Source organism: Jaculus jaculus, chromosome 1, assembly GCF_020740685.1.
Source record: "Jaculus jaculus isolate mJacJac1 chromosome 1, mJacJac1.mat.Y.cur, whole genome shotgun sequence".
Lineage (NCBI taxonomy): Eukaryota > Metazoa > Chordata > Mammalia > Rodentia > Dipodidae > Jaculus > Jaculus jaculus.
In genome coordinates, this window is record NC_059102.1 from 316,128,250 (window position 1) to 316,155,577 (window position 27,328).

General features: G+C 46.3%; 1 protein-coding gene across 1 annotated transcript in view; it reads right to left on the bottom strand.

Annotated features, from left to right (window-relative positions):
* The window catches only part of Atp1a4 (ATPase Na+/K+ transporting subunit alpha 4), a 45,397-nt gene that overhangs the window by 11,151 nt on the left and 6,918 nt on the right, over positions 1-27,328 (bottom strand). The window contains exons 6-17 of the mRNA XM_045153575.1: positions 26,982-27,099; positions 20,385-20,653; positions 17,490-17,688; positions 16,201-16,310; positions 15,865-15,999; positions 10,933-11,122; positions 10,630-10,802; positions 4,124-4,260; positions 3,620-3,770; positions 3,358-3,526; positions 1,188-1,342; positions 829-952 (exon numbers count right to left, since the gene is read on the bottom strand). Coding sequence (XP_045009510.1) covers positions 829-952; positions 1,188-1,342; positions 3,358-3,526; positions 3,620-3,770; positions 4,124-4,260; positions 10,630-10,802; positions 10,933-11,122; positions 15,865-15,999; positions 16,201-16,310; positions 17,490-17,688; positions 20,385-20,653; positions 26,982-27,099 — 1,930 coding nt within the window. The remainder of the gene's footprint in view (positions 1-828; positions 953-1,187; positions 1,343-3,357; positions 3,527-3,619; positions 3,771-4,123; positions 4,261-10,629; positions 10,803-10,932; positions 11,123-15,864; positions 16,000-16,200; positions 16,311-17,489; positions 17,689-20,384; positions 20,654-26,981; positions 27,100-27,328) is intronic.

Below are 27,328 nucleotides of genomic sequence, written 5' to 3' on the forward strand. Positions count from 1 at the left end.
GTATGCCAGGACCTAGTGCTGCTGCAAACTAACTCCATACACATGCACCACTTTGTGCATCTTGGCTTTATGTACGTGGATACTGGGGAATCAAGCCTAGACCATCAGGCTTTGCAAACAAGTGCTTTTATTTGATGAGTCACCCCTCCAGCCCTTTTATGGTTTTTAAGTGTTGTTTTAAAGGTTGTCCCCAATGTTAATGGTACTTAAGTCTGCAGCCTATTTTCCACTACTTTCTTATCAAGACTAAGAATATCACCAAATCAATTTACCCACTCTTCTCTACCCTGCCTATGCATTTCCCTTCTCTGCTGGTCCCCTCTACGTAGGCAGGTATGGACTTATTAGTCTAATTCCCTCGTGAAGTTAAAATCTTATATCTTTTTTTTTTTTTTCTGTTTTTTAAGGTAGGATCTCACTCTAGTCCAGGCTGATCTGGAATTCACTCTAGTCTCAGGGTGGCCTCGAACTCATGGTGATCCTCCTGCCTCTGCCTCCCGAGGGCTGGGATTAAAAGTGTGCGCCACCATGTCTGGCTGACTATCTTCATAATTATGGAGCTGGCATGTGTTGTGTTTCTGGCACAAGCTAGGTCTATATTCACTTGGCACATATAAAGATGCCATTATTTTACATAAGTTTGTCCCTTTTCTGCTGGATGTTAAGTGAAGGGCTGACCAGAGATCAAGAGTTCTCTGTGTTCCCAAGGCCAAGCGCAGGTTGCTGTTGCGAACATATCTCCCTGACTTCTAAGTGGAGGTGATATAAATGACCAGGCACGGCCCCACACCTTCACTCCCCCTTTGCCCCTCACTCCTCTGGGCTCACCAATTTGCCCGTAGGCCATGCCAATGAGTCGGTGGTTCACCAGATTGTCAGTCTTTGGATTCCGTGGAAGCCTCTTCATGATGTCCGTTTCAGCTGACTCATAAGCCAAGGAGATAGCTGGGACCTGGAGGGTTCAGGTGGGGGTTATGTCTCCGAAGTGCAGAAGGAACTTCTGTTCTAACCCCATCATTCGACATTGGTTTTCCCTACACCTTATTTAGTTGTTTGAAAAAGAAAGAAGGAAAAAGGCAGAGAGAGAGAGAGAGAGAGGGAGGGAGGGAGGGAGGGAGAGAGAATTGGCACCCTGCATGTAACTCATCTCAAGGAGCTCCAGCAGTGGAGCCCAGACTGGTACTTACCATGTCAGTGCCCAGGTCAATGCAGAGGATGGTTATGGTGCCCAGAGGTAGGGGGATGCTTAAGATGATGAACAACAGGAAGGGAGTGATCTCAGGAATGTTGCTGGTCAGGGTGTACGCGATGGATTTCTTCAGGTTGTCAAAGATGAGGCGACCTGGGGAGAATGGGCCACGGCAATGTTGGGAAGTCACGGTCCTCGGTGGTTCTAGTCTTGTTTCTAAACTGTATGACTATTAATTAGAGGCATGATTTATTCGCATGATCTGACTATGTACTCTTTGTTCTTGGATTCAGCATGGCTAATGTTATCTGATCTTTGAAACTAAGACAGGCTTGGGCCTGGTTAATCCTAGAGATGTCTGAGAATGCAAGTATGAAAGCTTTTGCAAGGCTTTAATTAAAACTGAAGTGGGGTGAGCCTCGGACTGCAGCAGGCTTGGGTTACTTGGTCTTCTAAATTTTTATTTATTTATTTTGGTTTTACGAGGTATGGTCCCACTCTAGCCCAGGCTGACCTGAAATTCACTACATAGTCTCAGGGTGGCCTTGAACTCACGGCGATCCTCCTACCTCTGCCTCCCAAGTGCTGGAATTAAAGGCATGCGCCACCATGCCTGGCCCTCTTTTCTATTTTTATTTTCAAGGTAGGGTCTCACTCTAGCAGACCTGGAATTCACTCTGTAGTCTCAAGGTGGCCTTGAACTCATGTTTTTTATTATTATTATTATTTATTTATTTATTAGAGACAGAGGGAAAGAAAGAGAGAGAATAATGCACAAGGGCCTGTAGTCACTGCAAATGAACTCCAGATATATGTGCCACCATGTGCATCTGGTTGTCATATGACCTGGAGAACTGAACCTGAATCCTTAGGTTTTGCAGTCAAGTGCCTTAGCCACTAAGGCATCTTTCCAGGCCACTTTCCAAGTTTTTAATTCCTCTCTGAGCTCCCTGCTTATTTCCCCCCCCACCATTGCTTTAACATACCATGAAATTTGCTTAGTTCATTATCTGTCTGTCTCTCCCCATATTAAGTTGCATGTGGGCAGGAATTTGTCTTTTGTTCCCTACATCTGGAATAGCAGCAGAATTTATTAAGTTGAGTGGGCATAAAATACTGTGCCAACTGTTAGGATCATGCTAGATTTTAATAAAATGGAAATCACTGTTATTTAGATTGGTATGCTTTAGTAAGACAGCTCCAGGCAGAAATCAGGGAGCCTGGCATGCAGTGGCTCTGGAGTTCTGTTCACCAGTGAGTATTCTCTTTAGAACTCCCTGGGAAAGTGAGTGGTAAATTTGGTTCATGGAGTTAACTCGTAGTTAGACTCAATAGATCTTAATATGTCCCCAGGAAACAGGTTTCTAGGGAACTTGCTGAAGACTGCGGTCCAGGGCAATGGCTACCTCCTGAAATTTGCTGTAGACACATTGCTGTCTCAGGAAGAGCATAAATAGGGTATGATACTATGCCAGAGTCCCAGTCTCCATGGCAAATGTAGACTTTCCTTTTCAGTCTGAAAATTGTAAGGGGACTTGAGTTTGATTCCCCAGTACCTATATAAAGCCAGATGCACAAGGTGGCATATGCATCTGGAGTTTGTTTGCAGTAGCTGGAGGCCTTGGAGCATCCATTCTCTCTCTCTCTCTTAATATGTAAACAAATAAAATATTTAAAAAGTAACACCCTAGGTTATTAACTGAATCTAATTTGCAAAAAAAAACACATTTTCTGTTTTTATTTTTCTAGGTGAGGTCTCGTTCTAGCTCAGGCTAACCTGGAATTCACTGTGTAGTGTCAGAGTGGCCTTGAATTCATGATGATCCTCCTACTTCTGTCTCCCAAGTGCTGGGATTAAAGACATGAGTCACCACACCAGGCTAATTTGTAAAATTTTGTCTGGAGATTTTTCTTTTTCCCTTTCAATTTTTATCTATTTTATTTATTTGTGCACCTGGCTTACATGGGTCCTGGGGAATTGAACCTGGGTCCTTTGGCCTTTCAGGCAAGCACCTTAACTGCTAAGCCATCTCTCCAGCCCTCCTCTTTTTTTTGCACCTGTACAGGATCTGAAGGGTGAATGGTAGGCATACGGAATGAGGGTGATGTACATCAAAACTCACTTAAGTCCAAGGGTCATGTCCCACCACTAGGCAACATTTCCTCACCCTCCTCCACGCCCGTCACGATGGAGGCAAAGTTGTCATCCAGCAGGATCATGTCCGCTGCCTGCTTAGAGACATCAGAGCCAGAGATGCCCATGGCAATGCCGATGTCAGCCTTCTTCAGGGCGGGGGAGTCGTTCACCCCATCACCTGTCACTGCCACGATGGCTCCCTGGGGAGAAGACACCGCACGTGCTTGAGGACCAAGGCCCTGCCCGTTGGGCCCGGACTCTGCCCCGCCCCTGCCCCCCGCTGCCCTGCTCACCTGCCTCTGGCACCCCTCCACTATGATGAGCTTCTGCTGAGGGGAGGTCCGGGCGAACACGATCTCCGTGTGGTTTTTGAGGATGTGGTCCAGCTGGTCTGAATTCATCCCCTTTAGTTCTGAGCCATGCACCACAATGGCTTTAGCAGACCTAAGGCGAAGATTTTTAAAAAGGCTAAATCTGAGGATCAAGAACACCAGAGGTCCTGTGCCCTCACATCAACCTTCAGGTTCTTTGTTTCTTTCAATCCAGCCTCCTTTGTCCCTCCAGTTGTTGCATTCCGTCCCTGGTCCCTTTTACCAGCCAGTCCTCCCTGTCCCCCGCTATTTTCTCCTGCTGTCAAAAATCAGTGACATATCACTTGGTTGCCTCTCTATGATGTTTTATTTTGTGAAGTGCAAACCCCACAATCCTAATTCCTGCAGGAGACTCTAGGAACTTTAGTAAGTGGTATCTGGTGGGACCGGCTGAGGATGGAGATCTGCGTTCTTTAGGGATCTTACTTGGTATCAGTTTCATTGACATGGACCTTAAGCCCAGCAGCAACGTCCTCTACTGTCTTACTGTCTTCTGAGATGATGCCCACACTCTTGGCAATGGCCTTGGCTGTAATGGGATGATCCCCTGTTACCATGATTACCTGGTTTGGGAAGAGGAAGGGAGAGGAGCGGAATGTCTTCAGATAAGCCCTGGATCCTTCATCTTTCTCTCCTAAGAATAATAATGTCCCAAGTTCATCCCCAATAACTTGTCATACAGTTTGCTACTGTGGCCTCAATCCTTGGGAGAGGGCAAGGTCATCAGACTATACCATACTAACATACATGTTAGAATGCCTAGAAACAAGTCAGTGATCCTGGAAATATTGCTATATTCAGAATTTCATTTAATTGTTCCAGAAACTGTTCTGCAACTTGAAGCACCAGCACAGAAACACCTACACACAGAACACATGGTAATGACGGAATGTCTGCAATAAGCCATTTGCTTAGTAAAAATTTCATGGGGGCCCAGTGTGTACAGATCCTCCGTCCACTTCTCTTCACCCCACTGCCTAACCCAGTCCCTCAGTGTCTATGTGTTTTGGGCTACATGACATCGTGTTCATTCTGTTCCATTCCTACCCAAAGGTGCGGTTCCACGCACTGTACATCTATAGCATTCTATTCTTTCCATGTGCCAGCACTTCTCTGTGTGGCGATCTCTTCCCCACTTGGCAGAGTTCTGCAAGGCCTGAGTTTCTGGAACGTATGGAGTACTGAAAGAACCCCCTCCCAACATCTTGGTGTAACTATACTTATGATGTTCTGACATAGTCTTGCAAGCTGCCCTCTCGTGCCTTTCTACCTGCTTCTTCCAGATCAGACCCATCTGAGAGACACTTTCCAGCAGTGGAAAGGAAAATATAGGCTATCACATGGCCTTCAAAGCCTGGTTTCAATTCCTGGAGAGAAGCCAGGTTCACAGTGAGGGCCAAGTGTTTTCATTTTACTGAGATACCTAGTTAAGTGATAAATACAATGGCAATGCTTTAAAAAAAATTTTTTTTTTCTGGTTTTTCGAGGTAGGGACTCACTCTAGCTCAGGCTGACCTGGAATTCACTATGTAGTCTCAGGGTGGCCTTGAACTCTTGGTGACCCTTCTACCTCTGTCTCCCGAGTGCTGGGATTAAAGGCATGTGCCACCATGCCCAGCTAAAAGAATTATTTATTTTTATTTGAGGGGGGACAGAGAGAAGGAGGAAGGTAGAGAGAAAGAATGGGCATGCCAGGGCCTTCAGCCACTGCAAATGAACTCCAGATGCATGTATCACCATGTGCATCTACCTTACAAGGGTCCTGGGGAATTGAACCTGGGTCCTTTGGCTTTGCAGGAAAGTGCCCTAACCATTAAACCATCTCTCCAGCTCTGGGAATACTTCTGGAGTAAGATCACACGTAAGGCTAGAAAAATGGTTTAGTGGTTAAAGGTGCTTGCTTGCAAAGCTTACCGGGTTCAATTCCCCAGTACCCACATAAAGCCAGATGTACAAATTGTCACATGTATCTCAAGTTCTTTTGCTGTGCAAAGAGGCCCTGGTGTATCTATTCCCATACTCTCTCTCCTTGCAAAAAAAATAAATAATTTAAAAATTGGGGTGGGCTAGAGAAATGGCTTAGTGGTTAAGGCACTTGCCTGCAAAGCCAAAGGACCCAGGTTTGATTCCTCAGGACTTACATAAGCCAGATGCACCAGGGGGAGTACGCATCTGGAGGTCGGAGTTCGTTTGCAGTGGCTAGAGGCCCTGGTGCACCCATTCTCTCTCTGTATCTACCTATTTCTCTCTCTCTCTCTACTTACCTACTTCTTTCTCAACTCAATAAAGAAAAATAAAATATTTAAAATTAACTTTTAATTTTATTTGAGAGAGAGAAAAAAAAAAAAAAAACAAAGACAGATACATATATATATGGAAAGAATAGGTGCGCCAGGGCCTCCAGCCACTGCAAACCAACTTCAGACACATGCGCCACCATGTGCATCTGGCTGGCGTGGGTTCTAGAGAATCAAACCTGGGTCGTTAGGCTTTATAGGCCTTTATAGGCCTTTATCACTAAGCCATCTCTCCAGCCCAATAAAAAAACGTATTTTTAAATCACACTTATTATAAAGTCATAAGGACATGGCTCCCTGAGAAAACTTGGTCCCCCAGTCATTTCCTTGTAAGAGATTTTGCAGCCCTTCAACCATTATACAACTTCCTGTGCCAGTCATCAGTGTGCGTCATTAACATTTGAGAGCTGACCCGGAGGGTCTCTCCATGTGCCTGTTACGTTCTAAAGGATGACTCCATTTGTATATCTTATACTTCCCTGTGGGGAGAGGGAATGAATCACAAGCCTTCCCCAAGTCTGCCAGCTTTCTGTCAGAGTTCAGAAGGAGGTACAAAATTGCAGCAAGATCCACAAACAGGCCCGTAACAAGCACTGGTCAGATAGCACTGAGGCCTCCCACTTGGGCTGCTAGCTCATGGCCAGCCCTCAGTGCCCTCACAGATTAGCACAAGCTGGCTCTGCCTCAGGCTGCAGTGCCATTCTGACCCGGCAGGCATCCTCACTAAAATCACTTCTCTGTGCACCCGCTTGGGCCTTTCCATCTGCCAGCACGCTGGTGACTCTTCCTGCTAGGGACCCATGATTTCCCAAGTGAGATAAATTGTAGACGGTGCATATACAATGTTAGTCTGCATTCTAACAGTCTAACCCAAAGCTCAGAAAATTAAGATGAATGCCTTCTTCCATCCCATGACGGGTAGCTTACAGAACGGTAGGGGAATATCAACGCTGGTTATTCTATGCAGATGTTCTATAATAAGGCTGTGTCCACAAATAACTTACTGCCTCAGAAATTTTGTGAGGTGCTTGATTGGGGAATTCATTCACAAACTTCCCATATCCTTTTTTTTGTCACCCACCCTTGTGACTGATCGTGGACTAAGCATGGCCCAGGATGACTCCTGTACAAACTGACAAGAGCCATAGGTCCAATGCAAGGGCAGCTCCAACCAAGATTACTTACTGTTGCCTCTGACCCCTTGTGCTGTAACTAAGTTGAGGACCATTTTCTTTTATTAAAAAAAAGTTAATTTTTATTTACTTGTTTGCAAGCAGAGAGAGAGAGAGATAGAGAGAAGACAGAAAGAGAGAGAATGGGCATGCCAGGGTCTCCAGCCACTACAAATGGACTCCAGATGCATGTGCCCCTTGTGCATCTGGCTTACATGGGTCCTGCAGAATAGAACCTGGGTCCTTTGGCTTCACAGGCATATGCCTTAACTGCTAAGCCATCTCTCCAGCCCCTAATTTTTTTAAATTATTGACATCTTCCATAACTATAGACAATTAAATCATGATAATTCTCTCCTCCCACTTTCCTCTTCACAACTCCCACTCTCAATCATATCCCTTCCCCCTCTCAATTAGCCTCTTTTGTTTTGACGTCATCATTTCCTCCTATTATGATGGTCTTGTGTAGGTAATGCCAAGCATTGCGAAGTCATGGATATCCAGGCTGCCTTGTGTCTGGAAGAGTGAAATTGTAAGGAATCCTATCATTCCTTTGGCTTTAAAAAAAATATTATTATTATTATTGGTTTTTCAAGGTAAGGTCTCCCTCTAACTCCAGGCTGACCTGGAGTTCACTATGTAGTCTCAGGCTGGTCTCAAACTCACAACCATCCTCCTACCTCTGTCTCCCAAGTGGTGGGATTAAAGGCAATGGCCAAATTACCACATTCTTAAGCAAGAAGGTGTCAACATCTAATCTGTCAAATGTGAATCACTGATCTGGGTCTCTACTTTGAAAAAAACACACAGCCTCTCAGAATTAGAGGAATCTGGTTGGTGGTTGCATGTCAGAGGCAGCCACAGGGCATTGGACTAGAAGGCTCCGCTCAGACCCTCATGGGAGCCGTGAGGACGAGGACTCGGGCCGGGGCGGGGAGGAGCGGAAGCTGCTGCTGGACCCTAGTAACCCCCTCCCCACCCCACCCCAACGACCACAGCTGCCTTCTGCTCTCCTCCATCCTCACCCAGAGAGCCAGCAACGTCACCGATGCGTCTGCCTCCTCCCAGGACGTGGAGAGCCAGGCAGTACAGCAGCCTAATCCATTAGAAGAAGTTGCTGCCCTGCCATCTCTCACCAGCCTGCCCCGCCAAGTGGTGGTGGGCGAGCCAGTCCCCTTCTCTGACTCGCGGCGGCCTCCAGGACCCCTGCTTAATGCCTACGGCGAGCTTCCTCCAATCCGCGTGGACGCAAGAGCTGCTGTTGTAGAGTTCGGGATTCCACGGAGAGAGCCGTCCTCGACCGCTCTGCCCTCGCTTCATCCCGCCCCCACCCAGCTCCCGTGGCTCCCGGTGTCCCTGCGGTTTACAGCGTGCCCGCCCTAACCTGCTGCTAATCACCGCGGGCGGGGAGAAGAGATCCCCTTCTCACCTTTTCTCCTGGCTTCTGTCTCACTCCTGCCCCTCCCCATGACTTGGAGCTCACAGGTACCTCACTAGGGATTGTGGCCAAGGTCTACATGGGCTTGAATTTGAATGGATTGGGTTTGTACATCTAGAAAAAAAAAAAAAAGCCGGGCGTGGCGGTGCACGCCTTTCATCTCAGCACTCTGGAGGCAGGTAGGAGGATCGCAGTGAGTTCAAGGCCACTCTGAGACTCCATAGTGAATCCCAGGTCAGCCTGAGCTAGGTGAAACCCTACCTCAAAAAAAAAAACAAAAGAAAAAAGAAAAAAAAATATGGAGGGATTCTGTTGCTATTTCATAAAGTCCAGGGCCATTCTGACCAAAGAGGACTTCCCAGCTCTGGATTTGTTCTGCAGCTGAGTTTCACCCTCGGACCAATTCACCTTTGTCTTCAGTTGTCCCTCGAAGGCCAGAGATTTGAACCTGCTAGTGCACCTGCCCACTGCAAGCCAGCCCCAGCCCCTAAGTGCGCATCCTCACTGCCTCAGCTCCCAGCGCCCTTGACCACATCCTTCTGCCACTCACCTCAGCAGCTACTCCTGCGGTCTGCAGACAGCAGCAATAGCATCGCCTGGAAGCTTGCTTAAAAAATGCAACCTCCCCTCCAAGGCCCAGGGAACATTGCACAAGAAGGAATGGAAGGAATGGAAGGCCTGCTGGGGGTGGTGACCCATGTCTTAGGAGGAGGTAGGAGGACCTTTGTGAGTTCGAGGCCACCCTGAGACTACATAGTAAGTTCCAGGTCAGTCTGGGCTAGAGTGAAACCCTGCCTTGAAAAACCAGGGAAACAAAAAAAGAAAGTAAGATTGGGAGGTTGGGGAAAACTGCTGTGGAACAATGTCATCTGGACATGACGTGGCCACTGCTCTCATGAGCTCACAGCAGCTGTGGCTGCCTACACATGATAGGGCCACCCAGCAGTCCACCATGGGTGGGGGCGGGGCTCATGGTGCCCCACACCCTACCTGAGGAACTAATGGCAGTTAATGGTTGCTGGGGAAGGGGGCAAGTCATTTTCTGTGTTGTAGCTACTAGTAAGGTTCTTAAGTGGTGGGAAGAAAGGGTTTGGTGGGAAAAGGATATAAAAGGGCAATAAGGGCATATGTGCTCAATATGATATATATGTATATATATAATCAATTATATAATATAATCAATATATATATATCACAAAAGTGCAACTTTCAGGAGCCCTAGACATAATGAATCAAGAGTTGCAATAAAAAGAAAAAAAAAAAAAAAAAAAAAAAGAAGCTGGGTGTGGTAACGCATGCTTTTCTTTAATCCCAGCACTCTGGAGGCAGAGGTAGGAGGATCGCCTGTGAGTTCAAGGCCACCCTGAGACGACACAGTGAATTCTAGGTCAGCCTGGGCTAGAGGGAGACCCTACCTCAAAAAAATCACACACACACCACACACAAAAGCAGGAGCTGGAGAGATGGCTTAGCAGTTGATGGGCTTGCTTGCAAGCCAGATGGCCCAGGTTTGAATCCCCAGTACCCACGTAAAGTCAGAGGTACAAAGTGGTGCGTGCAGTGGTAAGAGGCCCTGGTGCTCCCGTTTGCTTGTGCACACTCTCTCGGTCTCCCTGTATGCAAATCACAATAAGTAATAAACAAAGAGAAAAGGCCCTTGAGTGATTCACACGCGCGTTAGTTAAGAAGCACTATGCCGACCATTGGTTCTCGTTTGTTCATAGTTCTAGGAATGTTACTGAAGTACAGATCCTTCAAGGCTCATCTAGAGAGTTTTAAAATTAATGGGTCTGGGTGTGGCTTTAGATACTAGAATTTTCAAGCTTCATTGGCGATTCTAACGATCAGTGCAAGATAGGCTTCTAGAAGAAACTCTTCGCTATTTCCTGAGAGTATTACTCAAGCTCAAGGAGGCAGAAATGAATTAAGTCGCCACTATTGAGCACTACCTCTGCGCCAGCCTTCCTCGTAGCTGCTCCAGGCTGACCGGTGAGGAACTTCTGAAGTGTGCAGACAGTTATTTACCTTAATCCCTGCACTGCGACACTTCCTCACAGCATCAGGCACGGCAGTGCGAGGAGGGTCGATCATGGATATAAGGCCCACAAAACACAGGTTTTCCATGGGGAAATTAATTTCTTCGGTGTTAAACTGGAATCCCTTAGAGAAGGTCCTAGGCAAATTCAAGAAGCAGAACCCTGGAGGGAGACAAAAGACCAGCAGTCACTCTTACCTCTCTCCATGTCCCCGGCCCACTCACCGCCATGTCTTGCAGTGTTCACCCCACAAATGACCATCATGATGGCTTCTTTCAAAGGTGCCCCTCACCCAGCACGCGCTCTCCCAGACCTCCCAGATCTAAGTAGGCATTTTGGAAGTCCTTCTTCATTTCATCATCCATTGGGTACTCCCGTCCATGCAGGAGGAAAGTCGAGCAGAACTCTAAGATCCTCTCGGGAGCACCCTTCATCAGCAGCACGTAGGTCTGGGGGTCATCATCCCGAGGGTGGATGGACATCTAGGGAGAGGAGGACAGCAACGGAACCAGAGGCTGTGGAAGGCTGGGTGAGAGTCAGTGTTGTTCTCTTTCATGGTAGCCCTGAAATAACTAAGGGAATGCCATGGGGCCCTGACTTCATTTTGTGACTGAAGGGGTGCTTTTCTGCCACTATTGCCCCTCCCCCGCCACAGTCATGTCCACATTGTCAGCACAGTCAGGATTTTCCATGTCCTGATTGTGGCCCAGATATATAACCCAAATGACTCCACAATGTATAGCCCAAATAACTGCAGATGGATGATCAAAATAACTGTTGTCACAAGGCTACTCTAACCTTCACTGGGCATTGATCTCATTATAATTTGTGTGGGTTTTGCCTTTAAAAATGTCCTGATTTCTTCACGGAGGATTCCTTTGGCATTAGTCCTCCTGTCAGTCACTGGCTTAATAAAGGACTCTCAGAGCCGGGCGTGGTGGCGCACGCCTTTAAACCCAGCACTTGGGAGGCAGAGGTAGGTGGATTGCCGTGAGTTTGAGACCACCCTGAGACTACATAGTGAATTCCAGGTCAGCCTGGGCTAGAGTGAGACCTGTGGTGGCCTGTAATTCTCTCATAGGGACTATAACAGCCCCATCCCTCCCACCAGGCCAAATCAGACTCAAGACCTCACCCAGCCCATCCTAACTCCCACCTCGGCCCAGCCTGGTAATATTTGCACAGGAAACTATTATCTTCTCAGAAGCTCTTTGAGGATACAGCAGCCATCTCCCTTCCTCTTGCTTCCTTCCTAATTGCAGAGGCTCAGGCAGACAGGAAAGACAGAGCTTGAAGACCTGTACTCTGCGACCATGTTTGCTTTGTGATCTCAGGTAAAGCCACTCAATCCTGCAAAGCCTTGATTTCTTCCATGAAGGGTAAAAGGTCCTGCCTTGCCTACTTCAATTTTTTTTTTAATCATAACTAGTTGTAAAAAAAAAAAATACTTTGAGCCGGGTGTGGTGGTGCACACCTTTAATCCCAGCACTGGGGAGGCAGAGGTAAGAGGATCACCATGAGCTCAAATTCCAGGTCATCTTGGGCTGTAGTGAGACCCTACCTCGAAAAAAATAAATACTTTGAAAACTGTGCCATACAAGCTAAAATAATTTAATTTCCAGCCATTCTCCCTCCAGTTGTGGGATGTCGCCTGAGTGGGACCACCTAGTGTTTGGGTGCTTGGTGAGGTGGGTGAAGCCGTGTTCAAGAAATCTGCGTGTGGAGACCACAGCACGGGGAGTGAGAAATCAGATGGCTTACGTTTTCCATTTTCCCTTGGTCTCTGATCTATGAAAAGGAACTCCAGGGTTCCTAGGAAATGCCTGCTATTATCCCCTGTTGGGAGCAAAATCAGCACATTGAAAGTCGCTGTGGGAGCCCAGGGGAGGCCAGACTGAACTTCCTAAAGGGCAAGCAGGGTGAGAAATAGGCTCATAAAATGTGGTTGCACCTGTTTGTTAGAGACTGCTCAGCGGTGTTCAAAATATGCTTAAGCAATTAAAGGGAAACATTTTAACTTGTTTAAACAGAGAGCTATAAAACATTAACAAAGGCCACTTTTCTTCGTGCTCAATAAATAGTTGTTGAATGAATGAAAAGCCCAGAAGTGAGAGCAAGATTTTTTTCAGCTAGTAACTTGGTAAACAAAAAACCCCAAATCCTTTTTTTAATTTTTATTTATTTGTACAGAGAGAGAGAGAGTGGGGGGAGGGGAATGGGCATGCCAGGACTTCTACAAACAAACTCCAGACACCACATGTGCCACTTTGTGCATCTGGCTTACGTGGGTACTGGGGAATTGAACCTGGGTCCTTAGGCTTCACAGGCAAGCACCTTAACCACTGAGCCCTCTCTCTCTAGCTTTATCTGTACTTTTCTATTATGAAGGTTGTTTTGAAGTTTGTTTGCGGTGACTAGAGGCCCTGGAGTGCCCATTATCTCTCTCAAATAAATAAATAAGTAACTTTTAAAAAAGAATACAGATAAAGAAGACAGGAAGAAGCCTGGAAATGCCAAGGCGGAGATTCTTCTCATTTTCCTTCTGTCTCACAGAGGGGAGTAGAGCAAGCTTCGAAAATGACTGATAGACTGAGCAACCCCTTCAGACTGGAGCTCCGCTTTGCTGGGAGCCTTCCAGAACTGGGGGACTGGTGAGTTGGCCTGTCATGGTGTACCCCAGAGACCAGGCTTGCCACTGGAACGATAGTAGCTCAGAAGCACTACATAGTAATGGGGGAGGACGTGGTTATTTGTTGGTCAGTCCAACTCTTCCAAGTTCTTCCAATTGTGAATATATTTTGTTTTTATTTTGAATCCCATGGAGGGAGAGGTACCTAATTCTTTCCAAAGGCTTTACTCTAGTCTTGCCAAACCACAGAATTCCTGTCTGGTTAGTGAGGCCACCAAATGTCATTAAAAAAAAAAAAAAAGAAAGAAAGAAAGAAAAGGAAAAAAAAAGTAGAAATCAACTCTACAGTTTGGACCTAGGAGACCTATTTTATTACAGTGACTGAAACCAGTCAAGCAGGAAGCATGGATCTACTTAATTCCTGCTTACTCAGTGGTTCTATATGAAAATACTAGTAATTCAGTTTTTAAAGATCTATATAGTCTGGGCTATTTTGTTATGTCTGCTTCAAGACAGGTAAAAGTGACTTGGGAGTCTCATTTCCCCTTCTGTTCATACCTGAACGTCTGGTCTTTATGGTAGCTGAAAAAAAAAACCACTCCCCAAAGAAAACGGTCGGTTGACCTCCGGTCACGGTAAGGCACTTACTGTGCTCTGCCTCCTCCTGGAGACTCTTCAGTCTGCCAAACTCACTTGAGAAAGTACTTTTTCCTATCACTCTATGGGTCTTTCTTTCTTTCTTTTTTCTTTGTTAAAGAAGGCTTCATAGTCAGGCATGGTGGTGCACGCCTTTAATCCCAGCACTTGGGAGGCAGAGGTAGGAGGATCCCCATGAGTTCAAGACCAGCCTGAGATTACATAGTGAATTCCAAGTCAGCCTGGGTTAGAGTGAGACCCTACCTCAAAAACCAAAAAAAGGGGCTTCATTAGAACATAAAACAGAAAGTAAAAGGCAGAAAATGGACGTGTAACAGACAGAGCTGCCCAGTTGGGGAGGAGTCCAATTTATTTCTTAGGTTTTTCTCTCTCTCTTTTTTTTTTGAGGCAGAGTCTCACTCTAGCACAAGCTAATCTGGAGTCCCAAGTTGTCCTCAAATTCATGGTAATTCTCCTATCTCAGTCTTCCCCACGTTATGAGACTAAAGATCAGTGCCACCATGCCCAGCCCTCCATGGATTTTTTTGTTTGTTTGTTAGCTTATTTTGCATGGGGGTTTTTATTTGTTTGTTTGTTTAAAGCAAGGTCTCAGGCTAGTCCAGGCTAACCTGCAACTCACTCGATAGCTCAGGCTGACCTTGAACTCATAGCAATCAATTTACCTCAGCTTCTGAGTGTTAGATTATAGGCCTTAGCCACCATACTCACTCCGTTTTTGTTTTTGAGGTAGGATCTCACTCTAGCTCAGGCTGACCTGGAATTCACTGTGTAGTCTCAGGGTGGCCTAGAACTCATGGCAATCCTCCTATCTCTGCCTCATGAGTGCTGGGATTAAAGGCGTGCGACACCATGCCCGGCCTTCCATTTTGTTTTTTTAAGATAAGTTTTTGGGCTGGGAAGATGGCTCTGTGGTTAAAGCCACTTGTATGCAAAGCCTGATTTTGATTCCCTAGTGCCCATGTAAAAGCCTAGATGCACAATGTGGTACATGCATCTTGGAGTTTGTTCACAGCAGCATCAAGAGGCCCTGGCATACCCATTTTTTCTCTTTCTCGAAAGATAAAAAGAGAGAGGGAAGGAGGGAGGGAAGAAGGAAGAAAGGGAGGGAGGTAGGTAGGGAGGGAGAGAAGGAAAGGCAAAGGCTCTTACACTGTAGCTCAGGCTGGCTTGAAACTCAGTAGCCCAGGCTGGCCTTGAATTCACAGCAATCCTCCTGCCACAGGCTAGTATTATAGATGTGAGCTACCACACCCGATTTTATTTTATTGTTGTTATTTTTGTTTTTGTGTTGGGGGGGAGGGTTGTTTTGTTTTGTTTTTGTAGACAGCAGCTTGCTATATAGCCCAGGCTGGCCTTGAACTCTTGATCCCTGAGCGCCAAAATTACCAACAGCCAACAGTGCCCAGATTTACCGATTTTCCTGTTGATACCACCACCGTCCATTACTCAGCATTTTCTTTTCTCTTGCCTATTCCTCCCTGCATGATGGCTCAGTGCTCTTGGGAAATGAAAAAAAAACTTGACAAACATGCGAACCTCTAACCGCCGACCTGCCACTGGGATTGGCACCAAGGGAAGGGTGAGGAGTAGAGTGCCTTCGCGACACACCGCGCGACCCCACAGTGGCAGACAGGTGCAGCCGGCGCCGTGGGTGACCTGGTGACTGCCCCACGCGGCCTGGGGCCGCCTTGATTTGCTCTGTCTGCACGTGGCGCAGTGATGCGGCCAGCGCTGCCCCTGGGACTAAGCACCAATTCTCTGCTTCCCTCGTCCCTTCTGGTCACCGCCGGTCACTTTCCTTAAGCGAGCCTTCTTCCTAACTGGCTCTTGAGAGCTACTGCTGGGCTCAGAGCACAGCTGGAGGCAAAGGCTCAGCTCCTGTGCCCCCACTGAGGAGCCCACGCCCCCGCCACTCCCCTACCTCTGTCAGTTCTGTACCTGGTACTTGTTGGTAGAATTAAAAGGGATCTCTGCCACCTTGGGTCTCTTCTCTCTCATTTCCTTCACCGAATGGTAGGACAGCTCGACGAATTTGAGAAGGGCTGATTCAGAAGCGTCCCCCGTGGTTGCCCGCTGCAAGGCAGGGTTTGCGTTGTAAGCGCCAGGAGCACACTGCTTGGGCACAGGGTGTCCCTCTGGTCACAAGGAGAGAGGCAGAATGGGGAAGGAAGGCAGTATTTGCAGGAAATCACTGAGTGCCAGGAAAGACATATTTTGAGAGGTTTGGGTGGCGTTCTGGACAGAGGTACCTGCGCGCTTAGTTAGGCCTGATACCTGAGGTATGTCTACGTTCTCCTGGTGAGGCTTAAAGTCAGCTCGATTGCAGAGGCCAGCGATTTGAGCGAGGTGAAACCAAGTAGCAGAGGTCTTGGGAAATGTTTTCCCTAGGGTGGAAGGAGAGAAGAACTATAAACAAGGGGATAGGAGAGTTTAAAAGCATGGCATTATACTCAGAAGGTACAGGCAGGAGGATCAGTAGTTGAAGGTTATCTTTAGCTAAATGCAGAGTTTAAGGCTCACTTGGGCTACATGAAATCTTGTCTTTAAAAAAGAAAAAAGTGGGGGGGGGGCGCTTAAGAGATGGCTTAGTGGTTAAGTGCTTGCCTGTGAAGCCTAAGGACCCTGGTTCAATGCTTGATTCTCCAGGACCCACATAAGCCAGATGCACAAGGTAGCACATGCATCTGGAGTTCGTTTGCAGTGGTTGGAGGCCCTGGTGTGCCCATTCTCTATCAATCTTTCTCTCCCTGTCTGTCGCTCTCAAATAAATAAATAAAAATAAACAAGAATAAATTTTTTCAAAAAGAAAAATATCTGGGCATGGTGAGACACACCTTTAATCCCAGCATTCTGGAGGCGGAGGTAGGAGAATTGCCATGAATTGGAGGCTACCCTGAGACTAAATAACGAATTCCAGGTCAGCCTAAGCTAGAGTGAGATCCTACCTCCAAAAAATAAAAATGAAAAAAAAAAAGAAGGTTTGAAAGATGGCTCAATGGCACATGTCTGCAAAACCTAATGACCCAGGTTCAATTCCCCAGTACTGACGTAAAGCCAGTTACACAAAATGGTGCATGCATCTGGAGTTTCGTTTGCAGGGGCTAGAAGTCCTGGTGTGCCCATTCTCTCCTTGGAAATAAATAAATAAATATTAAACTTCATTTTTATTTATTTCTTTGAGAGAGAGAGAGAGAGAAAGATGAAGAGAGAGAGGAAGAGAGAATGGGTGTGCCAGGGCCTCCAGCCACTGCAAATGAACTCCAGATGCATGCGCCACCTTGTGCGTCTGGCATATGTGGGTCCTGGGGAATCGAACTGGAGTCCTTAGGCTTTGCAGGCAAATGCTTTAACCACCAAGCCATCTCTCCAGCCCCATAAAATATATACTTAAAAAAAAAAAAAGCAAAAATCAAGCACAGGGGTTTATTTGTACTTTGATTTGTACCCAAATATTGCACAGAGGGGACATTTTTTTTTTCTTTGTCTGGACTCACTATTCTCTCAACTCACTCCTGACACCCCCCAAATCCTTCCGCTCTTGTTCTACCAGTTCCACTACTCACCAGTCTGTTCTTCAGAGACGTCAGCCTCATACACAGTCTTATCAAACCACATGTGGGCCACGGTCATGCGGTTCTGGGTGAGGGTGCCCGTCTTGTCAGAGCAGATGGTGGACGTGGAGCCCAGCGTCTCCACCGCCTCCAGGTTCTTAACCAGGCAGTTCTTGCGCGCCATGCGCTTGGCTGTCAGGGTCAGGCACACCTGGAGCCACCGACGGGGGAGAGAATGGACTGATCGGGGTCTTAACTCATGAGCTGTGTTTTGGAAGCTTGACTATTGCCCCTTCCCTCTTATTCCCTACCTACTCTAGAAATTCCACCTGTTACTGTCATCAAGGACACTGAGGGCGTGAACGTGGTGTGTGCTTCACTGGGAGAGTTTCAGCGTACTCCCTCTCCAGACTGGCGCAGAGAACAGGGCCTCCCCCAGCAGCCTCGCAGCCTCTCTGTTCAGCAGCACTAAACGCAGACCACACCTCTCTCTCTCAGGTCTACTCTTTCCAGGCACCACACAGATAACTAATATCTTACTGAGTTATGCAATGCTGTATGTGGAGGGTGCATTGTGCCAACAGTTTCAAATAAGAATGGGCAGGAGAGAGGGATGACATTGGGAAAGAATGTCAAAATATTGGAAAGCACTTGAGAAATCATTTAAACTGAATTTTCATTGCTCAGTCAATTCAATGTAAGTCAAGTACGTGGCAGGATTGTTTTAAAAGCCAACAAATTCTTCTATGCTGTGGTTATGTAAGTATAGAATTCAAATTATGAAGTTATAATTTATTACATAACACCCCTGGGTCCCAATGTTTTCCAAACACATCCAAACTATTATTGTCATTTCTTTCTTACTTTGTTTTTCAAGGTAGGGTCTTGCTCTAGCCCAGGCTGACCTGGATTTCACTCAGTAATCTCAGGGTGGCCTCGAACTCACGGCAATCCTTCTACCTCTGCCTCTCAAGTTCTGGGATTAGAGGAGTGCGCCACCACGCCCAGCTATTGTCATTTCTATTTTAAGAAGAATATTGATAAACTAGAGTATACCCCACACAGGTCACCAAGAAGACAGAGGGCTGAAGACCTTTTCAGAGGAAGACAGGTTAAAGGAAAAATGATTACATCACCTGAAGACTCTAAAGGGGAGTAATGGCTACTATCAAAAACATACAAAGACAGCCGAGTGGGGTGGCTCACAGCTAAAATCTACGCAACTGGGAGGCTGAGGTAAGAGAATCCCCATGAATTCAAGGCCAGCTTGGAGCTTACAGAGTGAGTTCCAGGTCAGCCTGGGCTAGAGGGAGACTCTCAAACACACACACACACACACACACACACACACACACACACAAATAAAAAAAAAAAAAAAACCACCAAAAACCAGAGGGTAGATTATGGGAGAAAGAATCTCTTCATTGTGGTTCTTCAGTTGGGAAAACTAGCATAGAATAGGAAGTATAATTCTGCTCAACACAATGGAACTTAACTGAAGTGATCCAACAGTGAGCTGGGCAGAGACAAAAAAGTGTATACTTTCCATTATCAGAAAGAAAAAAAAAAAAAGCCCATAATGATCTCACGTGGATCTTTTAGAGGATGTTCAATGTTGGCTCAAAGGTTGAATTTAAAAGGTCTTTGAAGCTCTTTCCAGTAGGATTCTGTAATTCTATTTATTTTTTATTTTTGAGAGGGAGGCACAGGGGGTGGGGAAAGAGAGGGAGAAAGAAAGAGAGAAAGAATGACAGTGTCATGACAGGGCTTCTAGCTACTGCAAATGAATTCCAAATGCTTGCATCACCTTGTGCATCTGGTTTATGTGGGTCCTGGGGAATTGAACCTGGGTCCTTAGGCTTTGCAGGCAAGCGCCTTAACCATTAAGCCATCTCTCCAACCCTCTAATTCTACTTCTAAATTAATCTTTCCCTAAAAACTGATGAATGATTGAAGCTTGGAGATTTAAGTGACTTGGTCAAGCTCACCAGTCAGAGCACTTGAGACTAGAGCTTACTTTCTTTTTATCTTCATTATAACTTGCTTTCTCTGTCATTGAGGAGAAAGAGCAGGCACCAGAAAACGGGCAGAGGAAGTTTAATACTGGGAGCTAGGGTTGGAGAGATGGCTTAGCAGTTAGGGTGCTTGTCTGCCAAACCTAAAGACCCAGGTTTGATTCCCCAGGACCCAAGTAAGCCAGATGCACAAGGTGGTGCATGTGTCTATAGTTCATTTGCAGTGGCTGAAGGCCCTGGTATGCCCATTCTCTCTACCTGCCTCTTTCTCTCTCTCTTAAATACATAAATATTAAATGAAGATTGGGGGCTGGAGAGATGGCTTAGCGGTTAAGCGCTTGCCTATGAAGCCTAAGGACCCTGGTTTGAGGCTCGATTCCCCAGGACCCACATTAGCCAGATGCACAAGGGGGCGCACGTGTCTGGAGTTCGTTTGCAGTGGCTGGAGGCCCAGGCACACCCATTCATTCTTTCTCTCTCTCTCTTTCTCTCTCTCTGCCTTTCTCTCTGTGTCTGTCGCTCTCAAATAAATAAATAAATAATGAAAAAAATTAAAAAAGAAAACAAAAAAGACTGGAAGCTAAATTATCTCTGACAACAATATACATATCAGGAATACTCTACAACTCCGAGAAGCTAACAGAGAGTATACTAGTGGAGGCCGGGCATGGTGGCGCACGCGTTTAATCCCAGCAATTGGGAGGCAGAGGTCGGAAGATCACCATGAGTTTGAGGCCACCCTGAGACTACATAGTGAAAATTTCAGGTCAGCCTGGGCCAGAGTGAGACCCTACCTAGAAAAACCAAAACAAACAAACATAAGAAAAGCCTACTAGTGACTCCATTCCCTTATCTGCTGTGAGGGTGCCCCCCCCCCCCCCCGTGTACTCACAGTGACAGTGGCCAGAAGACCTTCAGGTACATTGGCCACAATGATTCCAATAAGAAAAATAACAGCCTCCAGCCAGCCATAGCCCAAGATAAGTGAGAGTACAAAAAAAGTGACACCGAGAAAGACGGCCACGGACGTGATGAGGTGGATGAAGTGCTCGATCTCGGCAGCAATGGGGGTCTGGGTCATCTTCAGGCCTGACGTCAGAGAGGCGATTCTGCCCATCACCGTGGAGTCCCCTGTGGCAATCACAATACCTTGGGCTGTGCCTGTGAATGAACAAGCTGCAATGTGACGTTGTGGTATAATAACAGCTGTCTATACTGGCTTCTGCCCCAATACCTCACATAGAACTCTTAAAACCTTTATTTGTAGAATTGCTAAGAGGTTTGCTAATGTTGGTCTTTAACCCTGGTTCCTAAGACCTTTTTTTTTTTAATTAAATTATCTATTTATTTATTTGAGAGGGAGAGAGAGAGGATGGGCATGCCAGGGCCTCCAGCCACTGCAAATGTACTCCAGACTCATGTGCCACCTTCTGTATCTGGCTTACGTGGGTCCTGGGGAATTGAACCTGGGTCCTTAGGCTTCGCAGGCAAGCACCTTAACTACTAAGCCATCTCTCCTGAATAATAGAGCTAAATCTCTCAATATTTCCTGGGTATTAAGGAAAGCTTTTGGGACTGGGTGTGGTGGCATATGCCTTTAATCTAGCACTTGGGAGACTGAGGCAGAGCATGATTGTGAGATCAAGCTAGAGTTAGAATGAGACCCTGCCTTAAAAAGGGGGGAGGGGGGCTGGAATATTGCTCAGTTGATAGAGTGCTTGTCTAGCATGCATGTCTCCTTGGGTTCAATTCCCAGCACTGCATAGAATGTGGCACTCTTGAGGAGGAGGAAGGAGGATCAGGAGTTCAGGATCATGGTGGGGTACATAGTAAGTTCGAGGACAGCATGGGCCACATAAGACCCTGTCTCAAAAAGAACAGCAAGCTCAAAGTTTCCAAACGAGAAAAGAAAAGTCTCCAATGGCATTTTATAGCTCTCCAGATAGCCAGTTTTATTGCTCAATTGCCTTCATTATCAAGGTCTTCATTGCCCTTAATCTGAATATCTTCAGTTGCCTGTATTTCTTGTTTGATCCTTAAGAACAATTTTTAGAGCCTCAGAAATAGTGGATAGCCTTTTGGTACTGTTCTGTGTTCCAACATCCCTTTATCCTCCTAACCCAGTGGCTCTCAACTAGGAGAAATTTCCCTCTCGTTAGACATTTGGGAATGTCTGGGGACATTTTGATTGTCTCAACTGGGGTGGGAGGGGGCTGGAACTGGAATGTAGTGGGTGGAAGCCTGGGATGCCACTAAAAATCCTGTACTATACAAGGCAATCTTTCCCTAGCAACAGAGAACTCTCTGGTCTTCAATGTCAGAAGTTGAGAAACCCTGCCTGCCTGAGCCCCCTCCCTGATTTTCTGGCTAGAGCCAGTCTGACCTCTGCTGGGTAGCACAGGCCATAACAGCTGGGAGTTGGGTGTTTTTCCAGGATGGTTCCTCTCCACCAACCCTGAGCCACAAGGGCCGCTTGGACATTGAGACTGGCTTTACCCCCCATCATGCAGGCCACTCACCTGTATGGCCTAAAATGAGGGACAAGCCATGCAGGCATGGTGGCTTGCACCTTTAAACCCAGCAGTAGGGAGACAGAGGTAGGAGGATCGCCGTGAGTTTGAGGCCAGCCTGAGACTCCATAGTGAATTCCAGGTCAGCCTGGGCTAGAGCGAGATCCTACCTCAAAAAAAAAAAAAAATAAGGGGGGGGGTAGGACAAGATTGTTTGAAATATTTCTTCCTGTAAACCATAATGACTGACAGTCCTATCATTAGAATAAGAACCACCCAAGAATGGAGAGAAAATGTGGTGGCCACAAGCCTTTAATCCCAGCATTTGGGAGGCAGAGGTAAGAGGATCACTGTGAGTTTGAGGCCAGCCTGGGATTACAGAGTGAGTTCTAGGTCAGCCTGGGCTAGAGTGAGACCCTGCCGTTAAGAAACAAACAAACAGGGCTGGAGAGATGGCGTAGTGGTTAAGCGCTTGCCTGTGAAGCCTAAGGACCCTGGTTCGAGGCTCGGTTCCCCAGGTCCCACATTAGCCAGATGCACAAGGGGGCGCACGTGTCTGGAGTTCGTTTGCAGAGGCTGGAAGCCCTGGTGCACCCATTCTCTCTCTCTGCCTCTATCTGTCTTTCTCTCTGTGTCTGTCGCTCTCAAATAAATAAATAAAAAAAAAATTAAAAAAAAAAGAAACAAACAAACAACAAAAGCAATAGAAGAGAGTATATGACACCATCTTCTGGCCTCCACACACATGCACATGAACACACACCACCATACATACTACATACACACAGATAAACGTGAAAGAAACATTTAAGAAGCAAGTTAAAAATGGAGGCACCTACAAAACTGCAGTTAACTGATTCTCAACATCCTAGAATGTGGTGGACACTGAGATGCTGGTTCCTTCCTTTCAGCATTCACCTGTGTTGAGGTCCAGAAGGACCAGCATAAACTCCTGTGTGGGACTTGTGGGGGCAGCTCTGGTCTAGCTCTGCAAACACGAGAACAGACGGCAGCGCCGGGCTCCACGGCAAAGGACCGCTTCCGTCACGAGCATCTGAGCACAGGTCGCACTGCAGGTGGGGCAGGCCAGCACCGAAGTCCTTGAAGGAGTCTGGAGAGGCCCGCAGTATACGACACTCTGCAGACGACCTTCAAGACCCTGGCAGAGGCATTCTGAAGCCTCGAGACAACACTAAGACAATCAAAGGGTGCTGAAAGGATCTTGTATGTTTCACGGGGTGGCAGCGGATGGCTATAGTGTCACCTGTATCTATTTGTGTCATGTTTAGCCCTGCCCATTTTTATTTATTTATTTATTTATTTATTTATTTATTTATTTATTTATTTATTTATTTATTTATTTGAGAGCGACAGACACAGAGAGAAAGACAGGTAGAGGGAGAGAGAGAGAATGGGCGCGCCAGGGCTTCCAGCCTCTGCAAACGAACTCCAGACGCGTGCGTCCCCTTGTGCATCTGGCTAACGTGGGACCTGGGGAACTGAGCCTTGAACCGGGGTCCTTAGGCTTCACAGGCAAGCGCTTAACCGCTACGCCATCTCTCCAGCCCGCCCTGCCCATTTTTTTATTTTTTAGTTTTTGCTTTTTCTAGTCCAGGTTGACCTGGAATTCACTATGTAGTCTCAGGATGGCCTCAGATTTACAGTGATCCTCCTACCCCTGCCTCCCAAGTACTGGGGTTAAAGGCATGTGCCACCATGCCTGGCTTCCTTTTTTTTGAGGTAGAGTCTGGTGCTGGCCCCGGAATTCATTCTTATGTAGTCTCTCAGGCTGACCTCAAACTCACAATGATCCTCCTACTTTATGTATACCACATGCCCAAGCTCCTGTCCTTCACCTTTTCCTCCTGATGTGCTCTCCCATGCTTGGGGAAACAAGACATAACAAATGACTACAGTTTGTGTAGAGGTGGGATGGTTGGCATGAGACTCGGAGGAGGCTGAGAGAGCCCAGCATCCTGTATATTAGACCAGACTGCTGCTTCACACAGCCTCCATTGACCACCAGAGACGCAGCTGGGCCTCCTCGAAGGAGCCACGGGAACTCACAGGGGCGTTTATGCCACAGCTCCTCAAGGTGCCCAGTGAGTCCAGCTGGAGGCTTGATGCAAAAAAAAAAAAGTAGCAGTGATGCTATTAGTTGGCAAATTGGTTCAGGGAAAAACTGAAAGGATAGCTTGGTCTAGAGTAAATGCTACTCCTTGGCAAAGTGCATAAAAATCCCTTAGTTTAATAGTCAAGAGTTGGGCTGAAGAAAGGGCTTAGTAGTTAAGCACTTGCCTGTGAAGCCTAAGGACCCCTGTTCGAGGCTCAGTTCCCCAGGACCCACGTTAGCCAGATGCACAAGGGGCGCACGCATCTGGAGTTTGTTTGCAGTGGCTAGAAGCCCTGGCGCACTCATTCTCTCTCCCTCTTTCTACCTGCCTCTTTCTCTCTCTGTCTGTTGCTCTCAAATAAATAAATAAAAATAAGCAAAAATAAAAAAAAATTAGTCAAGAGTTCTTTTCCTTCTTCTTTTTTATGGTAGGGTCTTGCTTTGCCTGGAATTCACTATGTAGTCTCAGGCTGGCCTCAAATTTACAATGATCCTCCTACCTCTGCCTTCCTAGTGCTGGCTTAAAAGGTGTGTGCCACCACACCCAGCAGAGAAGAGAGAACGGGCACACCAGGGCCTCCAGCCCCTGCAAATGAACTCCAGTCGCATGTACCACTTTGTGCATCTCACTTTACATAGGGACTAGGCGTTGAACATGGGTAAACTGCCTTAACTACTGAGCCGTGTCTTCAGCCCAAGAGCTCTTTTTTTTTTTTTTTTTTTTTTTTTTTTTTGCGAGGTAGGGTCTCTAGCCCAGGCTGCCCTGGAATTGACTCTGTGTTCTCAGGGTGGCCTTGAACTCATGAACTCATGGAGATCCTCCTACCTCTGCCTCCCAAGTGCTGGGATTAAAGGCGTGCACCACCATGCCTGGCTGCCAGAATTCTTTTTTTTTAATTTTAAATAAATTTATTTATTTATTTATTTATGTGTATGTATGCACATGCCAGGGGCTCTTGCCAATGCAAGCACATTCCAGAATCATGCATCCGTTTTGCATCTGGCTTTCCGTGGGTGCTAAAGAACTGAGCCAGGGATGTCAGGCTTTGTAAGCAAGCATCTTTAACCACTGAGGCATCTCCCCAGAACAGTTGAGAGTTCTTTTAACTTAGCTCTTCCCTTTTGGCTATATCTTGAGTTCTCTTTATCTCCTATGAAACACTCTTTTCCACTCAGATAGACCCTTGTTTCCCAGTTGGGGTATCCTTGCCTACTCCTCCCCAGCTCTCTTATTGGCAGCATATAGTTAGCTGATGAAAAACCTACTTCAGAAAGATAAATCTGGGCAAATTTCTTCCTAAAATGTAATAGCAGAAATCTAGTATTTTTAGAGAGAGCTTGTTAACTTTCATTTTTCTGCATTATACATACATATATATATATATATATGTATGTGTATATATATATATATATTTTTTTTTTTTTTTTCTGGTTGGATTCTGCCTTAGTATCTATTTAGCCCTGTTGTTACTTCTTAAGCTATTTTCACATTAAATAATCTGATGGCAAGGGAGGTTATTAACAATCTCATAGTGCTGAGCAGGGTGGTGGGGTGGGACTTGCATTAGAACCCCTAATTCTCCTCTTTTCTGTTGTGCCACTCTTGAATGTGGCCAGCATGTAATTTCTTTGAATTTGAGCCTTTCATGTGTAAAATAGGGATGATTCCTGTTGTGCAGCATTGTGGGACTCAGAGGAAATATCTATAGCCCTTGACACCATGCATCTCATAAAATGCGCTCATGTAGGCAACAAAAAGCAGTTATTTCTAGATAACAAAACATTTATTCTTAAAGCATCTGTAATGGTTTTCAGTTGTATTCCAGGCTGTCTTTAGGCTTTTTAAGGGTGAAGGAAACAGTGACATAATGATGTTAAGTCTTTTGTTACCACTTGGGACAGAACTGGGTCCTGTTCAGGGATGCAGTACATTCAAGAAGCCGAGTCAAAGTTTGACCAGCAAAATCCGAGGGGTACTGCTGGGAACTCGAATTTCCAATGCTGAAGTCTACCTTCTTTTGGAAGGAGGATAGATATAAATTAAGGCTTAATTTAGGAGCAAAGTGATCTAGCAGGGATGAATAACTTTCTCTCATTCTTTGCCACTTTCAGCATATAAACCACAGTCCCTTCATGAGCTAAAATAACAGTCAAAGGGCTCTTACAGTGGATTAGACTTAGCTCACTGAACCCATGCAAAAACCTACCCAGTACCTTTAGAAGATTCTTTGCTGTTGTTGTTTTAAACTATTTTATTTTTATGTATTTGAGAGAGAGAGGCATATAGAGAGAGAGAATGGGCGTGCCAGGGCCTCCAGCCACTGCAAAAGAACTCCAGAAGCATGCGCCACCTTGTGCATCCAGCTTACGTGGGTCCTGGGGGATCGAACCTGGGTTCTTTGGCTTTGTAGACAAACACCTTAACCGCTATGCCACCTCTCCAGCTTCTTTTTGTTGTTTGTCTGTGTGGAGTTATTTGTTTAAATTCGTTTTTAGCATGTATATATGTGCGGTGTGCCCATGTGTGGTCTCACATGTGTGCAGAAGCCAGGGGTTGATGTTGAGTGTCTTCCTCAGTTTTCACCTTATTTATTATCATTATTACTTTTTTCTGAGACAAGGTCTCTTGCTAACCCTAGACCTCACGGATTCAGCTAGATTAGACAGTCCCTTGAGCTCTGGGGATCTGCCACCTTCTACTCCCCACCGCGCGCCACCGCAGTTGTCTAGAACCCAGGTCCTTGCAATTGCGTGGCAAGCACTTTACCCACTGAGCCGGCTCTCTAGCCCACAACAGAAGGTTCTTGAAAGCTGTCTATTTCCATTTCTGCTTTTGAATCTATGCTACTTATGGTACGATACTCACCTTCTACACAATTGGTGGAGAAGAAGACTATGTTTCGGGTCTCCAAAGGGTTCTCGTGGGTTAAGTCGGGGCAGCGAGACTGGGGCTCTGACTCCCCAGTCAAGGATGAGTTGTCCACCTGAAGTGGGAAGGAGGAGGGGTTCAAAGGAGAGTTTGAGGGGTGGAGGGAAGGCAGATTCATTTATGAAGACAATATATTTGCACCTGTCCCTACTACCACCCTCATCACTGACGCAGAGATAGATAAATGTGCTTCCCAGAGGATACAGTCTCTGACCTCAAATGCACACCCATTACTTCTCAAGGCTCTGAAGGATAAAAATCCAGCAGTCCTTGGTTGGCCCCGT